Genomic DNA, 22,081 nt, shown 5'->3' on the forward strand with positions numbered 1-22,081 from the left:
TGCTGTTTAACTGGGCTGCTTTTTAACTGGGCGTTCGCTAACTGGGCTATAGCCCGGTTAAAAAGCAGATGAACGTCAAAAATCAGCGTTTGGCATGTTGCTGTCAAAACGAGATAGGGGCACATGAATAGTAAATTGAGATTGATTTTTTCAGTTCAATGGATTCTGGTTGTCATCACACATGCGATCCACTAGATATTCATCTATTTGTTTCCAGGTCAAATGAATGTTTTATGAAAACAACATGTTTCCAGGCAACGGTTAGTGCAAATAAAGCACACGCAATGCTAAAGCAGGTATTACACGAAGCAAATATTTGCTATTTTTGGTACGGATTTTATTTTGTGCAAATAAAATTGGTACCAAAAATAACAAATATTCGCTTCGTCTAATACCTGCTTAACAATTTATTTTTTCTCATTATCTGTTCATCAATCAGGATTTTTAGTGTATTTGTTTAAAACGTTTTACAATTTTCGCTGAGAGTTTTGCCTAGCGCCATTACATCGAAATCCCCCTCGATATTTGACGACATTTGAAATGTCAGCCCAGTTAGCGAGCGACATTCGTTAACTGGGCTAGGCCCTCAGCCCAGTTAGCTAACGAACAGTGTAATGGGATAGCTGTCAATTCGTTTTGTTTTGGTCATTATCGCATTCGTCATTTTGTCTCGTTTCCATTTCATATGTCCAACTCGTAAATGTGATGAGAAAAAATTTACCTGATTTTGCATTTACATATATGTAATAAAAAAACAAACCTTATTAAATCATTAGTGTATCTTCTGGCTTAGCAGCTTCATTAAAAACCGCAGCAATACGGTTCACTGTTAAGGCCCAAACACAATGGGTACATTTGCGTTGCGTTGACGTTAATTTGACAAAAAATGTATGGGCTAACTGTCAAATTGCCGCAAACGCAGCAGCAACGTATCCATTGTGTTTAGTCCTTTACCCGGAAACTGTGACTTGAGGTTTTAAATAGTACACATGCCAAAAAATCCATAACCATTCTCATATCTGGAGGAACTCTAAAGCCTGTAGTACACTCTTTGTCTAATGGTCAAATATTTGACCTTCTGACATAAGGGTCAAATATATTTGACATCATGGTTGTTGTTTGCCCGTGTTTGCCCCATGTTAAAATTGGAGAGTGACAAATAATTATCTTTGACCAAATTTCTATCTGTCAAAAAGTGACAAATATTTGACGCTCGGTCAAACTACTGTACTACAGGCTTAATACACAAATAAAAAACACTTTTTTCAAACAACAATTCAACACGTTTTTCCAAACAACAACTTATATTTAGCGAAACGTTTTTAAACGTTTTCAATACCACTCAAAAAAAAGAGTAAAGCAGAAAATTATGACAATCTGAGTAACTGTTACTCAGTTTGGTAAACGAAACTTACTCAATTTTGACGTTATGATAGACAATGTAAAACTGAGTTAAAGTTGCTCAATTTAGAGTAAAATTAAAGGAGCGTGTAAAAACCTGTAGAGTGTGAGTGAATTTTACTCAATTTTAGGATTTCTCATTTCTATGTATACACATCGAAACGTCATTACGTTGATCTTGAACAAGTGAGTTTAGTAGTGCGGCTGTTGAAAATTAAAAAGCCGCGTAATTCGTGAAAAAACCTGAAAAAAATCTAAAGAAAAGTTTCAATATATTGTTATTTGAGTTGTTTGCTTTACGATGGCTACTCCAGCACCGGAAGGGATAGATGTCACGGTAAGATGCATAGTCTAGCTCGCATATTGTTTGTTTTTATCTGTCGCAAGGTTATGTTTACAAATATTTGTCTTTGAACAGGATCTAAAATTTAAACTCCAGAGTAAAGTGCTAATTTTCAAAGGCAATGGCAATGTTAGCGATAATTGCAACTTGCTCGCATCAGCAAGTGTTTACGGTTTGATTTTTGCTGGAACGACAGAAACGCAGCTAAAAGGTAATCACTTTTGTCAACGCAAAACTAAGCTGACGCAAATTTATTTTACAGTTCTGCAGCTTAAGGATATCACTGGAGAACGGGTTTTTGATACTCCTGTTCCACTACGAACTGTTCCGTTGCCCAGTGAACCATTCCAGATTTCAATAAGTAGTGATAACGGGTTTTTAGCAATCGATGTAATAAGTAACGGTGTTCCGTTCATTTACATCTATTCAGTCCCCTCTTTTCTCACTGCTTCCGTTGTTAAACTTCATGAAATAAGAACGTCTCCTGAAGTAGGGGTCAGAAGTACTCAAATACTATGGAATCCAGTAATTCATAACATGTTTTCAGTACGTACTGACAACAGCGCACTTTCCGTGTATACACTAAAGGAACCAACAGGAATAGAATTTCATTCACTGGATAAAAATGAAGGAGCTACTTGTGCTTGTTGGAGCCCAAAAGGAAAACAGTTAGTGGTTGGTTTTCTCAATGGAAAGCTGATGCAATTCAAGCCGGATCTAAAAGTTGCTAGAACTATTATTTGTCCAACTGAAGTCTTGGGAGGTGCGTTCGATGTGATCGCGTTACAGTGGTTATCAACTTATCAGTTTGCCGCTGTATTTTTGCCACACGCAGAAGATAGTGTCCCATCATTGTTCATCGTAAATGCGCCTAAACTAGGAAACCCTGTTTTTATCAATTATGACGATATTTGTTACAGTCAAAGTGTACCTCGTAAAGGTCAAGTGTTCTTGCAACACATTATGCAGTGGAATATTTTGCTGATGGCTTCTGCAAACAGTATGGAGGTTGGAATTTTAGGAACAACAGAAACCGGAGAAACACCAACGTGGTATCAATGGACAACAACCGATGAAGCTCGAGCAGAGCTCCCTCTTTCATCAGATAAACAGGAAACATTTCCTGTTGGGTTAGCTTTGGAGACGGGTTGTACGCATGAAGTTACCATCGGAGAACAAACGTTTCCCGTTATGCCAATGATTCACATGTTATCTACATATGGGTTTCTGGTATCATTCAATGTTCTCAATACCACTCCAAATGTTCCGAATATCTGTTCGCCTCCAAAACCTATTGTTGATACATCAGGAAAGTTTGACAAAGTTGACATTAACAAACAATCTATCGTACTTGCTCCGACTGCACCACACTCACAACCTTCTGATATATCATTTGTTCTTCCCGCTGGAGCAACGTCTACACCAGCTGTATTGAAAACAAAATCATTCTTCAGTCCCAGCGAAACAAAGACATCTGCAAATCTTTTTGGAGCTACAGCATCTGCTGTGGCTCCAACAGCAGTTCTACCTTCTTTCGGAAAACAAATTACTTTCGGTGGAGCTCCGGCCGTAGAAGCGAAAAGCAGTGCTATTGGAAGTATTCCTCCATCATTTGGAGTGCCACCGCAAAGTTTCACGATGCCTCAAACCCAATCTTCTCTGCTGAAAACATCCCTCAATCAATTGCAAAAACCTTCAGAAGCTTCAAAACCACTCATAACCGTCCCTCCAATTTACACACCACCTCCTGTAGATAGTGAAAATTCTGGTTCTACTCAATCCGGAGGTATGTCACAGCAAGCTCAACAGAAACCCGCTTACAAAAAGCCAGAAGCTTCGGACGATAACAATTTTATAATACAGTCGATGATAGAAGAAGAAATGCATAAATTTGAAGCAGAGCTTACAAATCTGAAATATCGTTGTAAATCATTGTCCACCTCCGTAGGCTCTAAGGATGATTCAGCTGCTATAGTGAAAAATCTCAAAGAATTGCAGGATCTAAGCGTTCAAGCTACAGAAAGTACTGACTCACTTACTTCGGATGTACAAGCTCTTCGTTTAAGTTTAAATGAGGCGTTTGCGATGGTAGCAGAAGCCAACAGTAAGAATTCCATCTATAAGCACCCTAGTCCAAATCAATTTCAAGAAACACATGCTATGTCCCAGTCGAGTCGGCGACAACTTGCCAGTCTTCAAAACCAGTTAACTACAAACAGCAACCAATTACAGATCGTGAATAAACAAGTCGATGCTCAATGGTCAAGTTTCCAAGAAGCGAGCAAGGTGAATTCGAAACGTCGAATGCATGTTCCTAGTTTAGAGGTACTGTATCAGACGCTTTCTAAGCAACAAGAAATTCTTAACCGACAACGGGAAAAACTAAGCTATATTAAGGGACGACTCGGTATGCGTGAGAGCATTCGGGGACTTGAAAAAGGACACCGAAAAGATTTGCCTTTCGCGGGGGAAAGTGGAACACCTGTTATTGATTCTTTAACTGATTCTATTATTTCTATGACACTCGCCGACAAAGTACGTGAAGACGCTCGACATTTGACCGAGCCTAAAATGAGTGCCCTCAGAACTATGCTCAGAAATAGAAGAATCGTTATCATAAAACCTGGAAGACCGGATCGTGTAGGTCTCAGTTCCGAGGTTGTGAGGGAACGGCGAAACGAAGTACGTCGTGTAAATTTGGAAAAGGTTAAATTGAAACCAGAAACTGTTTCGGTGCTTCCACCGACGGTAGCCGCGCATGATAGCAGTGAAAAGTCCAAACTGAAAACAAAACAATGCCAGCAATCAACTGATTCAGTAAAATTCATGCCTGTATCTAACTCAGAAACGTCCAAGGTTTTTGAATTACCCAAAGCTACGGCACTGCCATCCTTTACACCCAAGCCATCAGCGGGGACATCGGTTACCAATCGCCCGGTTGCGCCTTCGCCCACAATGGCTGGAGCATTCAGTTTTGCACCTCCAGCGTCGGCAACAGTAGTGCCAGTTGCACCATCAACGATATCGAGCAAAGTTGCGCCGGTAATGTTCAATCCTCCGATAACTGCTAGTGGTAGCGTAGCGCCTGTTTTTAGTTTCGGACAAACGTCTACGGTAAGTTTATCTATATTTATTTGTGTCTGTAATACTTGTAATCGAATAGCTGTGTACTTTTAATGAAGGATGAGTGTGTGTGAAGTTTATGGCTACTACATATATGTGATTGTCTAAAAGTATTTTCTTGCAGTGTAGTATTAGAAAAGATGTATATTTTTAAAAATTCATATATTTTCGTTTTACAGAACTTCGGTATGCCAGCTCATTCTAAAGAGGATACAACAAATAAAGAATCGTTGCTGTTCGGTAACACAACGATAAAGCATATTCAAGCACCATTCGAAGCAATAAATAATACAGCAATTGCGAAACCGGAGCCAGACTCGTCAAAATCAGCTACGCTTGCTAATTTACCTAACACCACTATTCAAGCAATTGTCAAAGTGGATGAATCATCGGCAGAACCGGATTCTGTTGCCAAACCCGTATTAACTTTTGGATCGACTTTCAATAAGCCGTCAACGTTTTCCTTCGGATCCACTATTAGCGGTCCACTTAGCTTTGGCTCACCTCAATTGGTGGCACAAGGAACGACATCAATCACTCCTGTTTTAAATCTTACTAAAGCAAAAGAGGAAGACACAAAGAAAGAAAGAAAGGTTACAGAAGAGTTGAATAAGGACGTTCCATCAAAACCCAGTAACGGATCCGAACAAGTAGGAGCTGCAGCTGCTTTTCCCGCTCTAACAAGCCTCTTAAAAAAAGTTGAACCATCTGTAATGGAAACAACTAAAACTTCTTTAAGTTCGTTTGGTACCACCATTACGAAAACTACAGTTTCCAATAATCCCAACGCCGCGATTACTACATCCTCTAGTAACATTGGGCTTTTTGGAAGCATCAAAAATTCTATAGCTCCAACTTCTATAGAGGATTCAGCTTCTACGATTTCTAATGCATCGAGTACGACAACAACAACAGCAGCAACAGTAGTATCATCTACAAGCAATACGCCTAGTGTATTTGGATCTTTAAAACTACCAACAATTACAAGTTCTGCTGGAGGATTTACTTTTGGGGGCTTTGGTTCTATAACGAAACCTGCTGATTTATCCACTAAATCGGATCCTCCGAAATCTGAACCAGTTTTCGTGTCCAGTACAGGCACCTCCAGTTTTGCTTCCATCCCTACTACTACTGCAGCAATCACAACTCTTAAAACATCAACGGTAGCTACAACTAGTCCTGCAACTACTTCAAGTTTTTCGTTTGGATCTGTGTTATCACCTATTGCAGTGTCTGCATCTCCAAAGGAGTCATCTGTTTCTGTATCGAATACAGCTAGTATGCAGACGACTGGCACGGACTCCTCCGCAAATCTTTTTGGATCATTTAATATTTGCTCGCCTACAGTAGCAGCCACTGCAAAACCGCAATCGTCTAATATTTTTGGTAGTGCAGCTTTCTCCGTCCCTAAAACTGAAACCAGCAATATTTTTGGAGAAAATGCTTCCTCTGTTGCTGTGAACACACCATTCGGTGCCACTCCTGCTGAAGTGCCCAAGTCGGTTAGCAATATGTTTGGTGCAGTTTCTATTGCTGCGACAACTAGCAGCGAGACCAGCGGATTGTTTGGATCGGTTGCAACAACCAGCACCAGCGGATTGATCTTCGGAGCTAGTTCAACAACCTCGAGTTCTCCGTTCAGTGCCACGGCAGCTCCAACGAATACCTTGTTCGGGTCAGTCGCTTCAACTGAAGGACTCACTGGTGCAACTCAAGGTAATATTTCTAAGCAGTAACAGCTACCGATAAAATAACTTTAAAAATTACTTTTGAAAAATTCAAAACAAATGATAGGATAGAGTTTATAAATAGTTATGCATACATCCTTAGAATAGGTACATATTTAATTTTGCTTTTTTATTGTTCTATTAGAAAACAAACCAAAACTTTTAAGAGATCCTACATACATAGACTTTGTAGTTTGGGTCATTGCTGGCAATTTTTATGTGATCAAAGCTATTCGTCTGTGATATTTAAAAAATCATTTCTCCTTCACAGGTTCCGTTTTTGGTAGTGCAACAAATACGCAGTCAGTGGCAAGCCCCTTCGGAGCAACTGCAGCACCGACAGCTACTACATCTTCCGGAATATTTGGAAGCAGTGCTGCTGTGTCCAGTAGCAGTCCATTTGGTTCAATAGTAGCAAGTCCAGCAGCAGGCGGATCCATGTTTGGATCATCATCGTTCAGTACTGGCAATGCTCAAAGTACGGGGAATATTTTTGGCAGCGCTGCCGCGGCAGGTTCTGGTTTCGGTTCATCTGCTTTTGGACAACCTAGCTCCCCTCAATCGGGTCAATCCATTTTCGGAGGATCTACCTCAACTCCTTTCGGCAGCAGCAGGTAAGCTCTGGATCAATTTTTTATCTTGCTTCACTATTCAAAGGTAACTCATCATCTCTCACTATTAGTTTTGTTGGATCTCCCGGTGGTGCATTCAGTCAACCTTCTAGTGGAAGTGTAGCTCAGGCTGGTTTTGGCTCTTCGACTCCATCTGCTTTCAATAAACCCACATTTGGTGGTGGAGCTACATTCGGCAATTCACCCGCATTCGGCGGTGCACCAACCTTCGGCGGTGCACCAACGTTCGGAAGTCCACCAGCTTTTGGCAGTAAGCCGGCTTTTGGTACCAGTACTGTAGGCTTTGGCCAAGCTTCCCTGAGCCCATCAACACAGTCTAACAACCTATTCGAACAGCTTGGTTCGTCATCATCAGGCATTTCTTTTGGAAATCTTGCTCAGCAGCAATCCCAGAAATCACCACAATTTGGCGGATCATCGTTTTCCAGCTGGCGGTCTTAGGATAAGCAAGTAAGGTAAAGATATAACTATGTTAATCGTGTTATCAAAAACAGTGACATTGTGCTTATATGTGACGTCTTATAACGAAAAAAAAAATCTATTTCATATGGTTAATATTCATCACGAATTTCACTTATCCGACGGACATGTTTGCTTTCTAGATCCACTTTTCTTTCTATCTTAAATCTTCAAATTCTTTTCTATTTTTTTGATCAATTATTTAAAAGTTGATCATGATAGTAACTGAGAAAATTTTTTTATTATTCCAAAAACGGCAAAAAATGCACTATGAACCTTTTTTTTTTAAATCATCAGATCACTATTTCTATATTTTAATCAAAAATGTTTTTAGTGAACGTTTTTCAATTTTAAGATGTGTATTGGTTGTTTAACTGTACTGAAGACACCATGTTAACGGAACAAGCCAAAATATAATTTTTAAGTTCATTAGTGCTATTGGGGACTAGAAAAATATCTTGCTTTTTACTCCTCACATAGATTTCAGTAAGATCTATTAAATTTAGGTGCGCAGTTTACTCAGTTAGTCTGGATTATGCCAGATAAATCTGGATTATGCCAGATTTTTGATTGACTGCTGGCCAACAGATAAAACTCAAAATCATCCAGATTTTAAACAATGAGCCAAAATTCGTTCGCATTGTCTTGCAAAAAGGCCGTAACTTTCAACTTTGTACAAGACTTTGCAGATTTGTCACATAAAAATGTTACATACCTCAAAAAATTTGTCCTGAAGAAAATTTTATTTGAAACCTAGTGACGATCCCGGTCATATACATTTACATTATCGGCTGGTTTAATTCAATCTACTCCTATACCTACTTTTATTTCGTTCAGAAATTAAGTGTATTTTATCTTATCTCAAATATTTAAACTTTTGCGTTTACATAACAAATCATGACTGAAACTAAGGTAAAAGATTAATCTTTTCGTTATATAAGGTATCGAACTATTTCATTCGCGGTTTTGTTCAACAGGTTTTTTTTACAAAATTCTTATGCAAAACCTGCCGACGACAACCGCTGCTGAAGTAGTTCGTTCGATACATTATTGTTTTACATACTAACCTCAATTCATTCAAATTTTAGATACTAACGAAGCGAACTTATGCAAAACATCCATTAGACACTTGCTTTATTTAACCTTTTTTTTTAAATATACAGTTAAACTAAAAATACTAAGGTTTAAATAAATGAGGCACTTCGAATACTCACTATAAAGAAGAGCTATAGGTACCTAGAAGAAAATTCAGATCATAATAATTTCTGGATTGTCTTCGGATAAACATATCTCAGTTTACGTATCGCCAAATCCTAAAGATTTTTTTATAAGAGTCATCTTTAAAGACGGCGTTTCGAAAAAGCAATCGTGATCTTATATAAAGTATTCATAATGTAAAATGAAAATACTACAAGGTATACAGCCCTGGGGTTGTATGAAATAGTGACATGGGACTGTAATTAGGGGATTTTTTGTTACAAAATATACAGAGTCCGCAGACAGAATCAATGTGTTTGCTCGGTGACTTACGTATTTTTATTTTCAGCCTTCCCTGGAAATTTATTTTTAGAAATATATTCAACAACACTCAAAAGAATTTCGTTTATACCTATATTTGACGATATTATGTCTGTAGTATTTTTTTGTGCAAACAACATGTATTTGAAAAAGCCTATCGTTCTTGTTTAAGAAGCACCAAGGATTTCTCATAATGCGTCAAAGTCAGAATTAACTCTATATCCTCAAAAACCAAATGCAATAATACTTACGTTATCATAATGAATGGTATGAAACCGCGTAAAAAAGTCTAAATTGAGTTGAAACAGTAATGTCGATAACCGTTCGAATGTATTTGAACTTTGTTTGAATAAGATAGTGGTCAGTCCAAAGGCCAAAATGCAATATTTTAAATTTTCAGGGGTTACACCAAAAACTGAGTTTTTTAAGAATATATGATTACGTTTGGCCTAAAAAGGAAAACGTGATTGGAATGAGGTCGAAATTTGTACCGTTTGTGAGTAATGGGAAAAAGCAGCCCGCGTAAAAAACGTGTTGAAAGCAACTTTAGTGTATTTTTCTGAATATATCTCAAAAATAGATACTGTATAACCTAAGAACAATGCAAGCAATATTAACATGGCATGGCGGACAGTGAATCTTTCTTTATCAAGGCTTGATAGTCTTATCAATGCTGTAGTACGTAATAACTTCAAAAGCCAAATATATTTATTTTATCACAATTATCTGCTAACGTTGAACGTAAAACAGTTCAGTTATCGGTATGTCATGTATATCCAATGTTGTGGTCACAGCCACTTAACATTGCCGTCACTACCTAAACTAACCAATCCATTAGCAATTAATCGCAAGGCTTTGGGAAAAGCAATATGCTCTGCCTGGTGAATTCTGTCCGTTAGAATCTCTTCGGTGTCTCCGGGTAGAATCGGCACTCGTTCTTGCAGAATTATTGCTCCCGTATCAACTCCTTCATCCACATAATGCACTGTGCATCCAGATTCCGAGTCACCTGCATCTAAAGCCTGGCGCTGTGCATGGATTCCTTTGTGCTTCGGTAACAATGCCGGATGAATATTAATTAGTCGACCTTTCCATTTTTTGACAAATCCTTCCGACAAAATTCTCATGAAACCAGCTAAGCAAACCAAATCTATGCGTTGCTTCTCGAGTTCCTCGGACATGGCGGCATCGAACAGTTCCCTGGTAGGATAATTTCTGTGGAGGATTACCTTCGACGCAATTCCGGCCTTTGATGCTCGCTCTAATCCGAAAACACCACTTTTGTTCGAAATAACATACACAACTTCGCCACGCACTCCAAAAGCGGTGTTTCTAGTGGCATCAATCAATGCCTGAAGATTGCTTCCAGATCCCGAAATAAGAACGGCAATGCGTTTTTTTGGCAGGCAGCAGGTGTATTGTGATATGCGGAGGGACTCTGAAAAGTTTACAACTCTTACTTTTTCCGTTTGAGAATCACCAGATACAACCCGTCCGATTAGTGAGGCTCCAGTTCCTTTGAGTGTTTCTAATGCTAATTGTGCGGTTTTGCCAGAGGTAATCAAAATCATACCGATGCCACAGTTAAATGTTCGTAACATCTCTTTTTCGGTAACATTTCCTAGTTTAGAAAGCCATCCGAAAATCGGCAGAATGTGGAATTTTTTAGCATCAATTTCTACTGCTAGATGATGTGGCAAAACTCTGGGTATGTTTTCCGATAGCCCGCCACCAGTTATGTGTGCCAACGCTTTAACCACATTATGCTTCAACAGTGGTAGTAATTCTTTTACGTAGATTTTTGTGGGAGCAAGTAGCTCTTCTCCGAAAGTTTTATCAGACGCGCTAAAATGTGCAACGTCTTTATAGGTAACTCCGGCATGTTCCAGTATCTTATGCACCAGACTAAATCCATTGCTGTGGACGCCTGACGACGGTAGTCCTATGATTACGTCGTCTTCCACAATAGTTTCGATTTTGGGGAGCATTTTATCATTCTCAACCACCCCAAGCGCGAAACCGGCTAGATCATATTTTCCTTCTCCGTACATTCCGGGCATCTCAGCTGTTTCTCCACCAACCAAAGCACTTCCGCTCTGTAAGCACCCATTTGCTATTCCTGAAATCACGTTTTCTGCAACTTCAACATCTAGACGACCACAGGCGTAGTAATCGAGAAAACTTACTGGATCAGCTCCATTGCAGAGGATATCATTGACACACATTGCGACTAAATCAATGCCGATCGAACTATGTGAACCTATCTCTTGGGCTATTTTCAGTTTTGTTCCAACACCATCTGTACCCAAGACTAGAACAGGATCGTTGAATTTACCTGCGTCTTTCAGTCGGAACAGTGCACCAAAACTACCCAAACCTCGGAGACATCCATTTCTAACGGTTGATTTAGCCAGTGGCCTGATTTTTGCGACTAGACTTTCGCCAGCATTAATATCTACGCCGCTATCCTTATACGAAATCGAAGGTTTTAAATCCTTCGTTCGGAATGGTTCTGATGCTTTGACGATTGCATGGTTGAAGTTGTCAACTATTACTTGATCAGACAAATCGGACTTTCGACGTATAATATGGCCGATTATGCAACCACCACAAGACTGCAACGGCTCCCAGGTTTTATCTCCGGCAGGCACCACCAGCACCATTCCTATACCGCAATTGAACGTTCTTAGCATCTCCAAATCCGAAACGTTACCATTTGCTGCTAACCAACCAAATACCGGTAAAATATTGATGCTGTTTGCATCTATCCGTACTGCGAGGCCACTAGGTAAAACTCTTGGAATGTTTTCTAGTAAACCGCCTCCTGTTATGTGGGCCAGAGCTTTAACCATACCCTTCCGAAGCACAGGCAATACCGGTTTGACATAAAGCTGGGTGGGTGTTAACAGCTCGCGACCAAGTGAAAATCCATTTTCACTAAACGATGCCACATCTTTGAGATTATATCCACTGGTATTTAAAATTTTGTTAACAAGGCTGAATCCATTGCTATGAATACCACTAGATGGTAAGCCGATAACTAAATCACCCTCTCGTATGTCCGGAATGCGCGGCAACATGGCTTCGTGTTCAACAACACCCACACAATAACCGGCTATGTCGTATGTACCTCTGGCGTACATGGATGGCATCTCAGCTGTTTCTCCCCCTAGCAGCGCACAGTTGGAGTCCCGACAGCCCTCGGATATGCCTTTAACGATTTGAGCAGCAACGGGCACCTCCAGTTCGCCGCAAGCGATGTAATCTAGAAAAGCCAACGGCTCAGCTCCTTCGCACAGTACATCATTCACACACATAGCGACCAGATCTATGCCAATCGTATCCCATACGTTCAACGCTTCGGCAATTTTAAGCTTAGTGCCGACTCCGTCTGTACCTTGTACCAGCACAGGATCCTGGTAGCGAACACGTTGTCCAAAGTTGTTCTCGTAAGTCACCTGTAAATATACGATTTTATTGTATTATTTGCAGCGTTAACAAAATGATTGAATTATATATGACAAACAATAATATAAAGCTAAAAATGCGTAACATTTTGTTTCTAACCCAGCACTTTGCGTGTTTATCAATAACACTAAGAAATTTTCGGAAGTCTGATAAGCAGTATGAAGGTAAACAACACGTCTGTATTTCACAAGGGCGACGTTTTTGCTCGGGAAAAATCAAGCAAGTTTCTTTTTCAAGGGTGTGTAGCACTTTTTTTTTAATTTAATAAAGTTATAATTTTCATAGAGTTTTTGAACTACAGAAAACATTATTTATTAGTGGAATTATGGCCGCTTCTTTGAAACCGGGTACCGAGTATCTGAATGATCATTTTTATAAGTACCTATTTTATATGTATTACAAACAGGAACGTTTTTCCCGAAGAATCTATTTTTTCAGTGCTGAAAATTGCATTAAAATATTTTTCCAGCAAAGTGTAACTTTTTGTATCAAAAAACGATCGTTTAACGATCACAGACGTTATTGACGCAGATTTCAAGAAAGTCGAAGAATATCGTAGTAGTAGAGTAGTTTTTCGACAAATGTAAACACGGCAAAGTAATGTTTTGCTAAACACTATTCCGAAATAATTGCATCAAAAAATTGTACTTTGAGATAGAGAAAAAAAAATTTCAATTTGAATATAACGATTGCCGAAACATGTTCTAAGTGATCTTACACTCAATTTATAAGGACACATTTTTTAATTAGGCCTCATTTTTTTTTGGTGGTAGTAATCTAAAGCGGACATTACACGAAGCAAATATTTGCTATTTTTGGTACGAATTTTATTCGCACCAAATAAAATCCGTACCAAAAATAGCAAATATTTGCTTCGTCTAATACCTGCTTAACAATTTGCAAAAAAAATTTTTTTCCTCTTGTAATTTGTTGCCTTCATATCTTCCATAAATTTGTTTTCCAGTAAGTACAATGATTGTTCAAGAATTTATTTAAGCATTTTGAGAAGGATTGGTCAATATTTCAAAAGGCTTTTTTCATATTATTCGAAAATTGCAAAATTTTAATTTTTTTTCTCACCTTAAGTATTGTTCAAAATTTATGATGTACATGTACATTTATTAACGATCAGTCCAGCTCCTTATACGCTGCTGACATTAATTCTTGGATATTTTTCTTACTGCTAGCAATTGAGCATTTATCTCTTATCTCAGATCAAAACAAACATTCGATAGAGCGAAACTACTTTTTAAAGTTAAGGCATTGGTAGTACTTTAACAATAGAAACTACGTGCAAATTATCACCTTCGATGTTTTGAAGTTTTCAGTGCGTTTTTAACCATAATTAGAAACAGCAACATCTGCCCGATAAAAAGTAATGTTTCTTTCACTAATAATGTAAAAATAACTCTATGGCTGAACAAATTGGTTGAAACAATAAATATGGATAAAAAAAAAATGCACACGTTCTACACACCTCATTTAGACGAAGCAATCCTCCAAATCCTCCTAGACCTCCTATAACTCCAGGACGATTGGTTCCTCTAGCTAAGGGTTTGATACGTTGAACCAGTGCATCACCAGCATCTATGTCGACTCCACTTGCTTTGTACGAGAGACTTAAACTGTTGAGCAGAAGAAAAAAAAACAGTAGAGCTAATCCTATCAAACTATGTGATGATCATCTACAAAATGAGTATATAAAACTAATTACTATTAGGAATGAATTATGAAAAATTGGCAATGTTTATTCATGTTTCTATCTATCACTGCAATACATCCAATTGCGAATCAAGGAAATTTAAATGCAATTATTAGGGCACTGGAGCAAAATGTTTTAAAAACATATATATAGTTCACATTACTGTTTAAATGCCTTCTGGGCGATATCAGTTCGGTACTGTGAGCCGTCGAAATGCACATCAGAACAGGCGGCTGTGGCTAGAGCTGCTGCTGTTCGCAGATTCTCCTGCAGAACAACATTGATCAATACACGGCCTCCATTTGTAACGAAGTCCCCGTCTGCGTTTCTTCCTACACCACTGTGAAACACAAGATGATCTCGCCTTTCCGCAATCGAATCAAGGCCTAGAAACAAATTGAGGATAAACAAAATGTTTTTTTTTTATTTTTTTATATTTACTAACTGAATAGTTAAAAAAAATTGAGCGTGGGAATGCTCAGTTGATTGCATTCCAATAACTCACCTTTTATAACGCATCCCTTGGTGGACGTTTCTGGATAGCCTTTGCTGGCCATGACAACTCCAACAGCGCTGAGACCATCGCGGAAGCGAAGCTGAGTGTTATCCAACCGATTATCACAGGTGGCGTCCATCAAATCGTACAAATCACTCTCCAATAGGGGTAGGATTACTTGTGTTTCTGGATCACCGAAACGGCAATTGAATTCCAAAGTTTTTGGACCATTGGGTGTAAGCATCATACCAGCATACAATACTCCTGTAAAACAAATGATGACGTAGAAAATGTAGCACAATATTGACAAAAGCTTATCAGCCTTGAAAGCTGAAAGAAAGCGAGAGTGCAAACAAATTGTTTATTAGCAACAGTGACGCTTGTTTACGCCATCGAATGCAATAGTTGACCTGTTACTTCTGACCCAAGCTCTATCAACAGAGATGGCTTATCTAGTAAAACCATAATTGTAAACTATTCCAATACTGCCCTATAGTTAGTTACTGACCGTTGTATTTAATGCCTTCTTTGCGCAATCCATCGACCGCTCGCTGCAGTACTTCTCTCGTAACAATCTCTAGCTCGTGGGGTTTAATGATCGGACAAGGACAGTAGGCGCCCATTCCACCAGTGTTTGGTCCGCGGTCATCATTACACAGCCGTTTGTGATCCTGTGCGGGTAGCATTACACGCACTGTCTTTGAATCGACAAAAGCTAGTACGGACACCTCTTCGCCGGACAGTTTTTCCTCCACTACGACGACATCACCAGCGGAGCCAAACTTCCTATCGCCCAAAATTTCATCCACTGCGGCGCATGCCTGATCTTGACTATCGGCTACGATGACACCCTTTCCGGCTGCAAGTCCACTAGCTTTCACCACCAGTGCTTCATAGGATGCGCTGCAGATATAATTCATAGAAATAGTTAAGTTAGTCACACACTATCATGAGAAAATCTCACTAAATTTTATCTCACTAAAATATTGTAAATTATCCCTCTAGCACTAATCCTCAGAGAAAAATAACAAAAACCTAATTTTGTAAAGAGCCCTTTTGCTTACCTTCGAATGAACGCTTTAGCGTCCGCTGCTTTATCAAAGGACGAGTACCGTGCCGTTGGTATTCCATTTCGATGCATAAAATCTTTAGACCAGTTTTTATCTGACTCGATCCTGGCACCTTTTTGCGTGGGTCCAAAGCACTTAATATCGGCCGCCAGCAACTTATCTCCCAATCCGAGCGCGAGGGGATCCTCCGGGCCGACGACAACCAGATTTATTGCATTATTCTTGCACCAGGATACTATGGCCTAATATTGAAAAAGAGAGTAGGTAATGTTAATATGATGCATGGATGTACTTCATCGAGTAATTTATACACTTGTTATTCATCAAATCCTATTATTTCAGAAAGGAATACTAGATGCTTAAAAAACCAATTTAAACAATTAATTTCTCGCAAGAATTGAAAAACACTTCCAAAAATACTTACATCGAAATCCTTCACGTTAACATCGGTGACCAGAGTAACTTTGTCCAGTTGGGCAATTCCTGGACTTCCAGGAAGAGCGAATATGTTAGCCACTTTGACACTCTGGGTTAGCTTCCAGCAGATCGCATGCTCACGGCCACCAGTGCCTACGACAAGCACATTTTTTATAGCAGCACTCATGTTTCACGGGTTAACAAAAGAGCTGCAATTGAAACGAATTTTGATATGCTAATCAACTCAAATGACACCGGTGAAATAACACAGCACTGAACTCTCAAAACATGTGCGATCTGTTTGACCGATTGAAATGATATGAGTGGAATATGGCTATGCGCTCTGGAAACTATGCCTTTATGCAGACTTCAGCTCTCAACAGAGTTGCCAATAAAATTTGCGATTTAACTGGAAAAAGGCTGAAGAAAAAACTGGAAAAAACTGGATTCCGAATAAATTAAAAAAAAAAAGCAAAAACATGATTGTGAGTGTGCTTTTCTGTTATGGGGACTGGATCCAATGACAGTTTTTTATTCGCGTTGACGGTGTTGCTGATATTTGTTTGGTTTTTGCATGCGAAAAAGAAGGAAGGAAATATTTTTGCTTTTGTCATCACGCACATTTTGACAATTACATATGAGTGTTCACGTAGGTGCGAACAGCCTTCAAAATCTCTTTCAACGCGAATAACCCGAATAAAGCAACTAAAGAGATAACTCTTTGCAAAAAATTACTCATTTTAATCAGAACTGTTTTATTTCGGACTTACATTTTGTTAAAATTATGGATTGAAAAATTTTCTCTAACAGCAGCGCAATTTAAAATTACGCAATCAATCTATCTTAAAATTAAGAAAATAGAGCAACATTTTCTTCCGTTACATCAGTGAAGTTTAAATTTCAATTATTTCTGACTTCGCTATCTTTTGGTATCTAATTCTTCTAATAATTTTTTACCTGCTACGCAACAGAAAATAAACAGAATTTCTTTTTCATGGTCTGGTAAAATCTATTTGTTTGGTTTTATCTCAACCACGTCATGCAGTCTTAAATTTGACCGTGTTTCGTGCGAGAAGATAGCATTTTTTTCTCTGTGTGGACTCATCACTGCGACCAGAGACATTTTGATCTATTGTGATATTGCCCAGGTGTTTTCTGCATTCCGCACTTCATATTATTGGCAGTATCACTATTAAAGTGAATGATACGCTTTTTTTTTCATTTATATTCGTGCTTGTGTGTGAGAGTTTACCCTTTCATTTCAAGCTTACTGCTCTACTATACCGAGCCTCTTTTCTATCCTACCAATATCGCTAAATTACAATTCCCTGATCTGAGGCTACACCTAAAGTTCCTCTCTGGCCAGGTTTATTCTAAGAGGGACTATTTATGTCAAGAGGAAGGAGTCTTATCGAAACCTCGTTCCTCGTGCCAATATCGCCAATTACAATTCCCTGTAGAGGGTAAATATTTCTGAAATCAGTTTTATTATAAGAAGGACTTATTTTGTCAAGAGTAAGGAGTCTTATCGAACCTCGTTCCTCCTACCAACACCGCGTCACAATCACAATTCCCTGAAGAGGTACTCATGCTTCACCTCTGGTCAGGTTTATTATGAGTAGGACTAAAACTTTTGTCAAGAGGAAGGAGTCGTATCGAAACCTCGGTCCTCAAGCCAAGACCGCGTCATAATTACAATTCCCTGAAGAGAACTATTATACGTTACTCAGAACAGTTTTATTATAAGAGGGACTTTTTTGTTAGGATGAAAGTCAGCAATGGTACTATAGAATTCAGCTTGAAGAAAGGGTATGTAGTAGAGAGCCTGAGAATGAACCCATGTTAAAGTCCTTTGACAACCAAATGGCCTGATTCTACTAAGATTCGAACCCACGACCACTCGCTTATCAAAGCGGACTCTGTAACCTTGCGGCTACGAAGCTCTCTGAGAAGATAGCATACTGAGAATGCTGTTAAGAATTGTGAAAATAATTTATCAATCTACAATATTTACGTTTTAAAAATATTTTCGAAAATCAATCGGAGCTTCAGTGAATAAAAAACTGGATAAAACTGGCAAATATCTGAAAAACTGGAAGATTTTGGGAATAAACTGTTTGACTGGATTACTTGAAAAAAACTGGAGAAATCCAGTTTAAACTGGAACATTGGCAACCCTGGCTCTCAACTAACGCTGGTTTTGTATGTATGTCAGTGATAATTGATAAGTTTACACTCAGACTCTGAAACGTGTTCGACATAAACAAGTATTCACGAGCCCAAGTATGATGACAGTTCTACAAGGTATGCTACATTTTTGTCTATCTACGCACACAAACAAATCTCGTTATGAAAAATTTCGCGTTTTGTATGGAATTCAGAACATTTTTGGAAATTTCTCGTTTTATGTTGTTTTATATCTGATTTTTTTTGGTTGGAGAGTGAATCTCCAGTTGAAACACACTAGAAATTGATATTAATTTAGATTTAGTGTGAAAGATTGCGACAATATGTCGAAATAAAATATATAAAAATGCTATATTTCTAATAGTTGGAGCATAATCTTAGTCATTGTCATAGCTCATGACTTTTGTTACTGTATGAAACATAAGCGACTCTATTTAGAAGCGCTATTAGAGTACAAAAAAAAACGAAAAGTGCAAAAAGGTTACCGGCAAATTGATGAAAAACAGCATATTTTACCTAAACCGCAGCATGTTTATGTATTCCCCACAATTAAAACATGTTTCAACATCATTTCTATAACTTTTCAGGAAAGTATGTTTTATAAGTTTAGTTTAAAATGCAAAATCATTTCAAATTTCATACAAAATTGGAAAAAGTTCATAACGATCACTAATACTAATGCATCGACGTGAATAACATACCTTGTAGAACTGTCATCATACTTGGTTCACGAGCATGGTTAGAATTTTTGAATTTCATTTCATATTTGGTGGGGAAGAATTGGGTAGGTGAATTCACTCAGGTAGAATATTGGTTTTATTATCCATCGAGAGGTAAAAATATTGCTATGACAAATCCTAGTATGAATTTTGATATGTTCAAATGTAATTGTATTGAAGTATTTGTAGATTTCAATGTATGTCAGAAATAGAAAAGAGCATTATGACTGAGAATAATTATGTGTTTGTTACCTTGAAATTCATCACTTTCATCATAATTTTGATGGGCTGCAGATGGACCTAGGAAAGAGTTGAAGTACGGCGATTCAAAGAACCCTTTTGCAGAAGTCTCTCGACTCAACCATGATTTCAAATGAGACGAGTTGCTCGTCGAAGCTTCTGAAAAAGCCAAAAACACTCTTCATAAATAACTTTGTTAGTTTCGAGGGTATAACTTAAACTATCTTTAAAAAAGATAAGGCATATTACATTTTAAGATTTCTAAAAGAATTTTGCTGAGTATTTTTTGCCACTGTTATTTTCCTGAAAAAAAAATATGTTTAATGAAAACCCTAACGTACCAGTAAAGTTTTATTAAATTTTTCAGTTTTATATGGTTTCGAAAAAGCTCTATATGGTTTCAGATGAGAGCAAACATGCTTACCGACCGATTTCTGACGCTTCCTGAACTGTCACTTTTTTCTGGCAACCGTTTGGAAACTATTTAACACCCGTTAATGAAGGAGACTGTGGAATCCAACCTGGCAACACGTATTCGCAGAAACTACTGTAGCTCGGAAAGGCAACTATCTAGAACTAAAACCAAAGCGCAGTTAGCGCGCCTAAATTTTTTCCCTCCAAATATTATACCTTTTATAACACAGAAGAGAGAAGAATAAATCATTAGTTATTTGACCGCCTAACAGTGTACACCATTTATTCCAAGAGGTTATGGGTACAGTTTAGTTTTTTTTTTGTTAGTGCGCTGCAGTCAAGATGGAACGTCTAGGAATCACGAAGCTCAATAATCAGAACTATGGCAGCTAGAAATTCACCGTCGAGCTGCTGCTGGTAAGGGAAGACCTGTGGAAATATGTTAACCCAGGAAATCCACCGGTGGCTAGAGCTGCGTCGGAAGGAATTGCGGGAAATGCTGCGGAAGTTGCTGCATAGCGAGCAGGAGATCAAAAGGCTAGAGCAACCATCGGCTTGTTGGTGGAAGAAACCCAACATGCACTTATTCGTAACACATTAACAGCAAAAGACGCATGGGAAAATTTGCAAAATCACCATGAAAAAGTGACGCTGTCGGCAAAAGTTGGCATTTTCTATCGACTTTGTGAAATGCGCTACACAGACGGAGAAGACATTGAACAACATCTATATGAAATGGAGCAACTATTCGAAAAGCTTTCGAAGGCAGGAACCAATCTAGGTAGAGAACTGGAAGTAATGATGGTTTTGCGAAGTCTACCTAAATCGTTTAGTGCTTTGACGACAGCGTTGGATTGCCGAAAAGAAGAAGTAATTACGCTGGAATTAGTGAAGCAAGAGGTGATCGATCAAGTGATTAAAAGTAAGGGGGATGAAAAATCTGATAAAGCGTTAAAGGTGAATGAAAAAATGTCCAAGAAGATTTGTCAAAAAATCGGCCATAAGAAAAAAGATTGCAGAGTGAAATTAAAATCAGATTTTGTGAGTCATGAATCGAAGCCATCTAGAAGTGCTCTGGCCAAAGTTGCGACAAACGCAAAAGAAGAAGAAGCTTTCGCATTTGCAACTGGTGATTCGATTAAAGATTGGACAATTGATTCTGGTTCGTCATGGCATATTTGTGCACACCGTGAGTTTTTCGAATGCGTTATGAAGAGAGACGGCCGCAAGTGTAAAGTGGAAGGCGAAAGAATATGTCAAATCCCTCGCCTCGTCCGCAAACAGGGTGTTAATGAAATGACACTGACACAAGTACTCTACGTGCCGGAAATTAAAGCTAACTTGGTATCTGTAAGCTGCTTGATCGCCAAGGGAGCCGAGGTGAGCTTTACTTCTTCTGGTTGTACTATTTCACGAGATGGACGGATAGCTGCTGAAGCTGTGCTTGCTGGTGGTTTGTATTTACTGAAACCGCAAAGCAGACCGACAGTGGCGGCAACAGAAAGTCATAATCCATTATGTATCCATGAATGGCATCGAAAATTAGGACATCGCGATCCAGAGGCCATATTTGCAATGGTCAGAGGAGGACTTGCTAATGGAATTCGTATTCAGCCTTGTGGTATACGTGCGGTATGCGAATGTTGTCTTCAGGGTAAGATGGCGAGATTACCTTTTCCAAAACAAGTAGAGCAAAAGTCAACCACAGTGTTGGATTTAATCCATAGCGATGTATGTGGGCCGATGAAAACTACAACACCAGGAGGATGTCGTTACTTCCTAACATTTATAGACGATTTCAGTCGTTATAGCTGGATATTCTTTCTCAATAGTAAGTCGGAAACAGAAGATTGCTTCAAGCGTTTCGTGCAGATGGCCAGAATACAGTTCGGAAGACCGCCGAAAGCTCTCCGCTCAGATCAAGGAGGAGAATACAATGCAAAATCTTTGCAGTCCTTCTGTGCGAGTGAAGGAATAGTTCAGCAATTTACTACAGCATACACACCACAGCAAAATGGTGTATCAGAGCGTAAAAATAGATCGCTGGTGGAAATGGCTCGATGTATGCTACTAGATGCTAACATGAGCTATCGTTATTGGGCGGAGGCTGTCAACACATCCAATTTTTTGCAAAATATGCTTCCGACTAGAATCAGGAGTAAGAC

At 38.7% G+C, this 22,081-nt stretch overlaps 2 protein-coding genes across 3 annotated transcripts; one reads left to right on the forward strand and one right to left on the reverse strand.

Annotated features, from left to right (window-relative positions):
- Positions 1–1,580: 1,580 nt before the first annotated feature.
- LOC129726701 (nuclear pore complex protein Nup214) lies at positions 1,581–19,888 on the forward strand. 2 transcript variants are annotated; one of them, XM_055683702.1, is made up of 7 exons: positions 1,581–1,738; positions 1,820–1,955; positions 2,007–4,858; positions 5,047–6,583; positions 6,866–7,208; positions 7,277–7,681; positions 19,870–19,888. In XM_055683702.1, exons 1-6 carry the CDS (start codon positions 1,703–1,705, stop codon positions 7,665–7,667), a joined length of 5,295 nt encoding a protein of 1,764 aa, XP_055539677.1. In that variant the 5' UTR covers positions 1,581–1,702; the 3' UTR covers positions 7,668–7,681; positions 19,870–19,888. The 2 variants fall into 2 exon arrangements, with proteins under 2 accessions (XP_055539677.1, XP_055539676.1); XM_055683701.1 differs by lacking the exon at positions 19,870–19,888 and having other exon boundaries at positions 7,277–10,510.
- LOC129726702 (trifunctional purine biosynthetic protein adenosine-3) lies at positions 9,738–16,705 on the reverse strand. Its single transcript, XM_055683703.1, has 7 exons — positions 16,364–16,705; positions 15,934–16,181; positions 15,378–15,772; positions 14,879–15,133; positions 14,537–14,759; positions 14,149–14,296; positions 9,738–12,661 (listed from the first exon to the last, which is right to left on the reverse strand). The coding sequence occupies exons 1-7, from the start codon at positions 16,541–16,543 to the stop codon at positions 9,992–9,994; spliced, it is 4,119 nt and encodes a 1,372-aa protein (XP_055539678.1). The 5' UTR covers positions 16,544–16,705; the 3' UTR covers positions 9,738–9,991.
- Positions 19,889–22,081: the final 2,193 nt, after the last annotated feature.

The sequence above is a fragment of the Wyeomyia smithii genome, chromosome 3 (genome assembly GCF_029784165.1).
Source record: "Wyeomyia smithii strain HCP4-BCI-WySm-NY-G18 chromosome 3, ASM2978416v1, whole genome shotgun sequence".
Taxonomy (NCBI): domain Eukaryota; kingdom Metazoa; phylum Arthropoda; class Insecta; order Diptera; family Culicidae; genus Wyeomyia; species Wyeomyia smithii.

Bases quoted from the DNA above. Each gene is read 5' to 3' on its own strand.
- LOC129726701 (XM_055683702.1), top strand. From the start codon at position 1,703: ATGGCTACTCCAGCACCGGAAGGGATAGATGTCACG. The intron at 1,739-1,819 runs GTAAGATGCATA...GTCTTTGAACAG, and splicing joins CGGAAGGGATAGATGTCACG to GATCTAAAATTTAAACTCCA. The intron at 7,209-7,276 runs GTAAGCTCTGGA...TCTCACTATTAG, and splicing joins ACTCCTTTCGGCAGCAGCAG to TTTTGTTGGATCTCCCGGTG.
- LOC129726702 (XM_055683703.1), bottom strand. From the start codon at position 16,543: ATGAGTGCTGCTATAAAAAATGTGCTTGTCGTAGGCACTGGTGGCCGT. The intron at 16,182-16,363 runs GTAAGTATTTTT...TTTCAATATTAG, and splicing joins TTAACGTGAAGGATTTCGAT to GCCATAGTATCCTGGTGCAA. The intron at 14,297-14,536 runs GTAATGTGAACT...TCTGCTCAACAG, and splicing joins GCCCAGAAGGCATTTAAACA to TTTAAGTCTCTCGTACAAAG.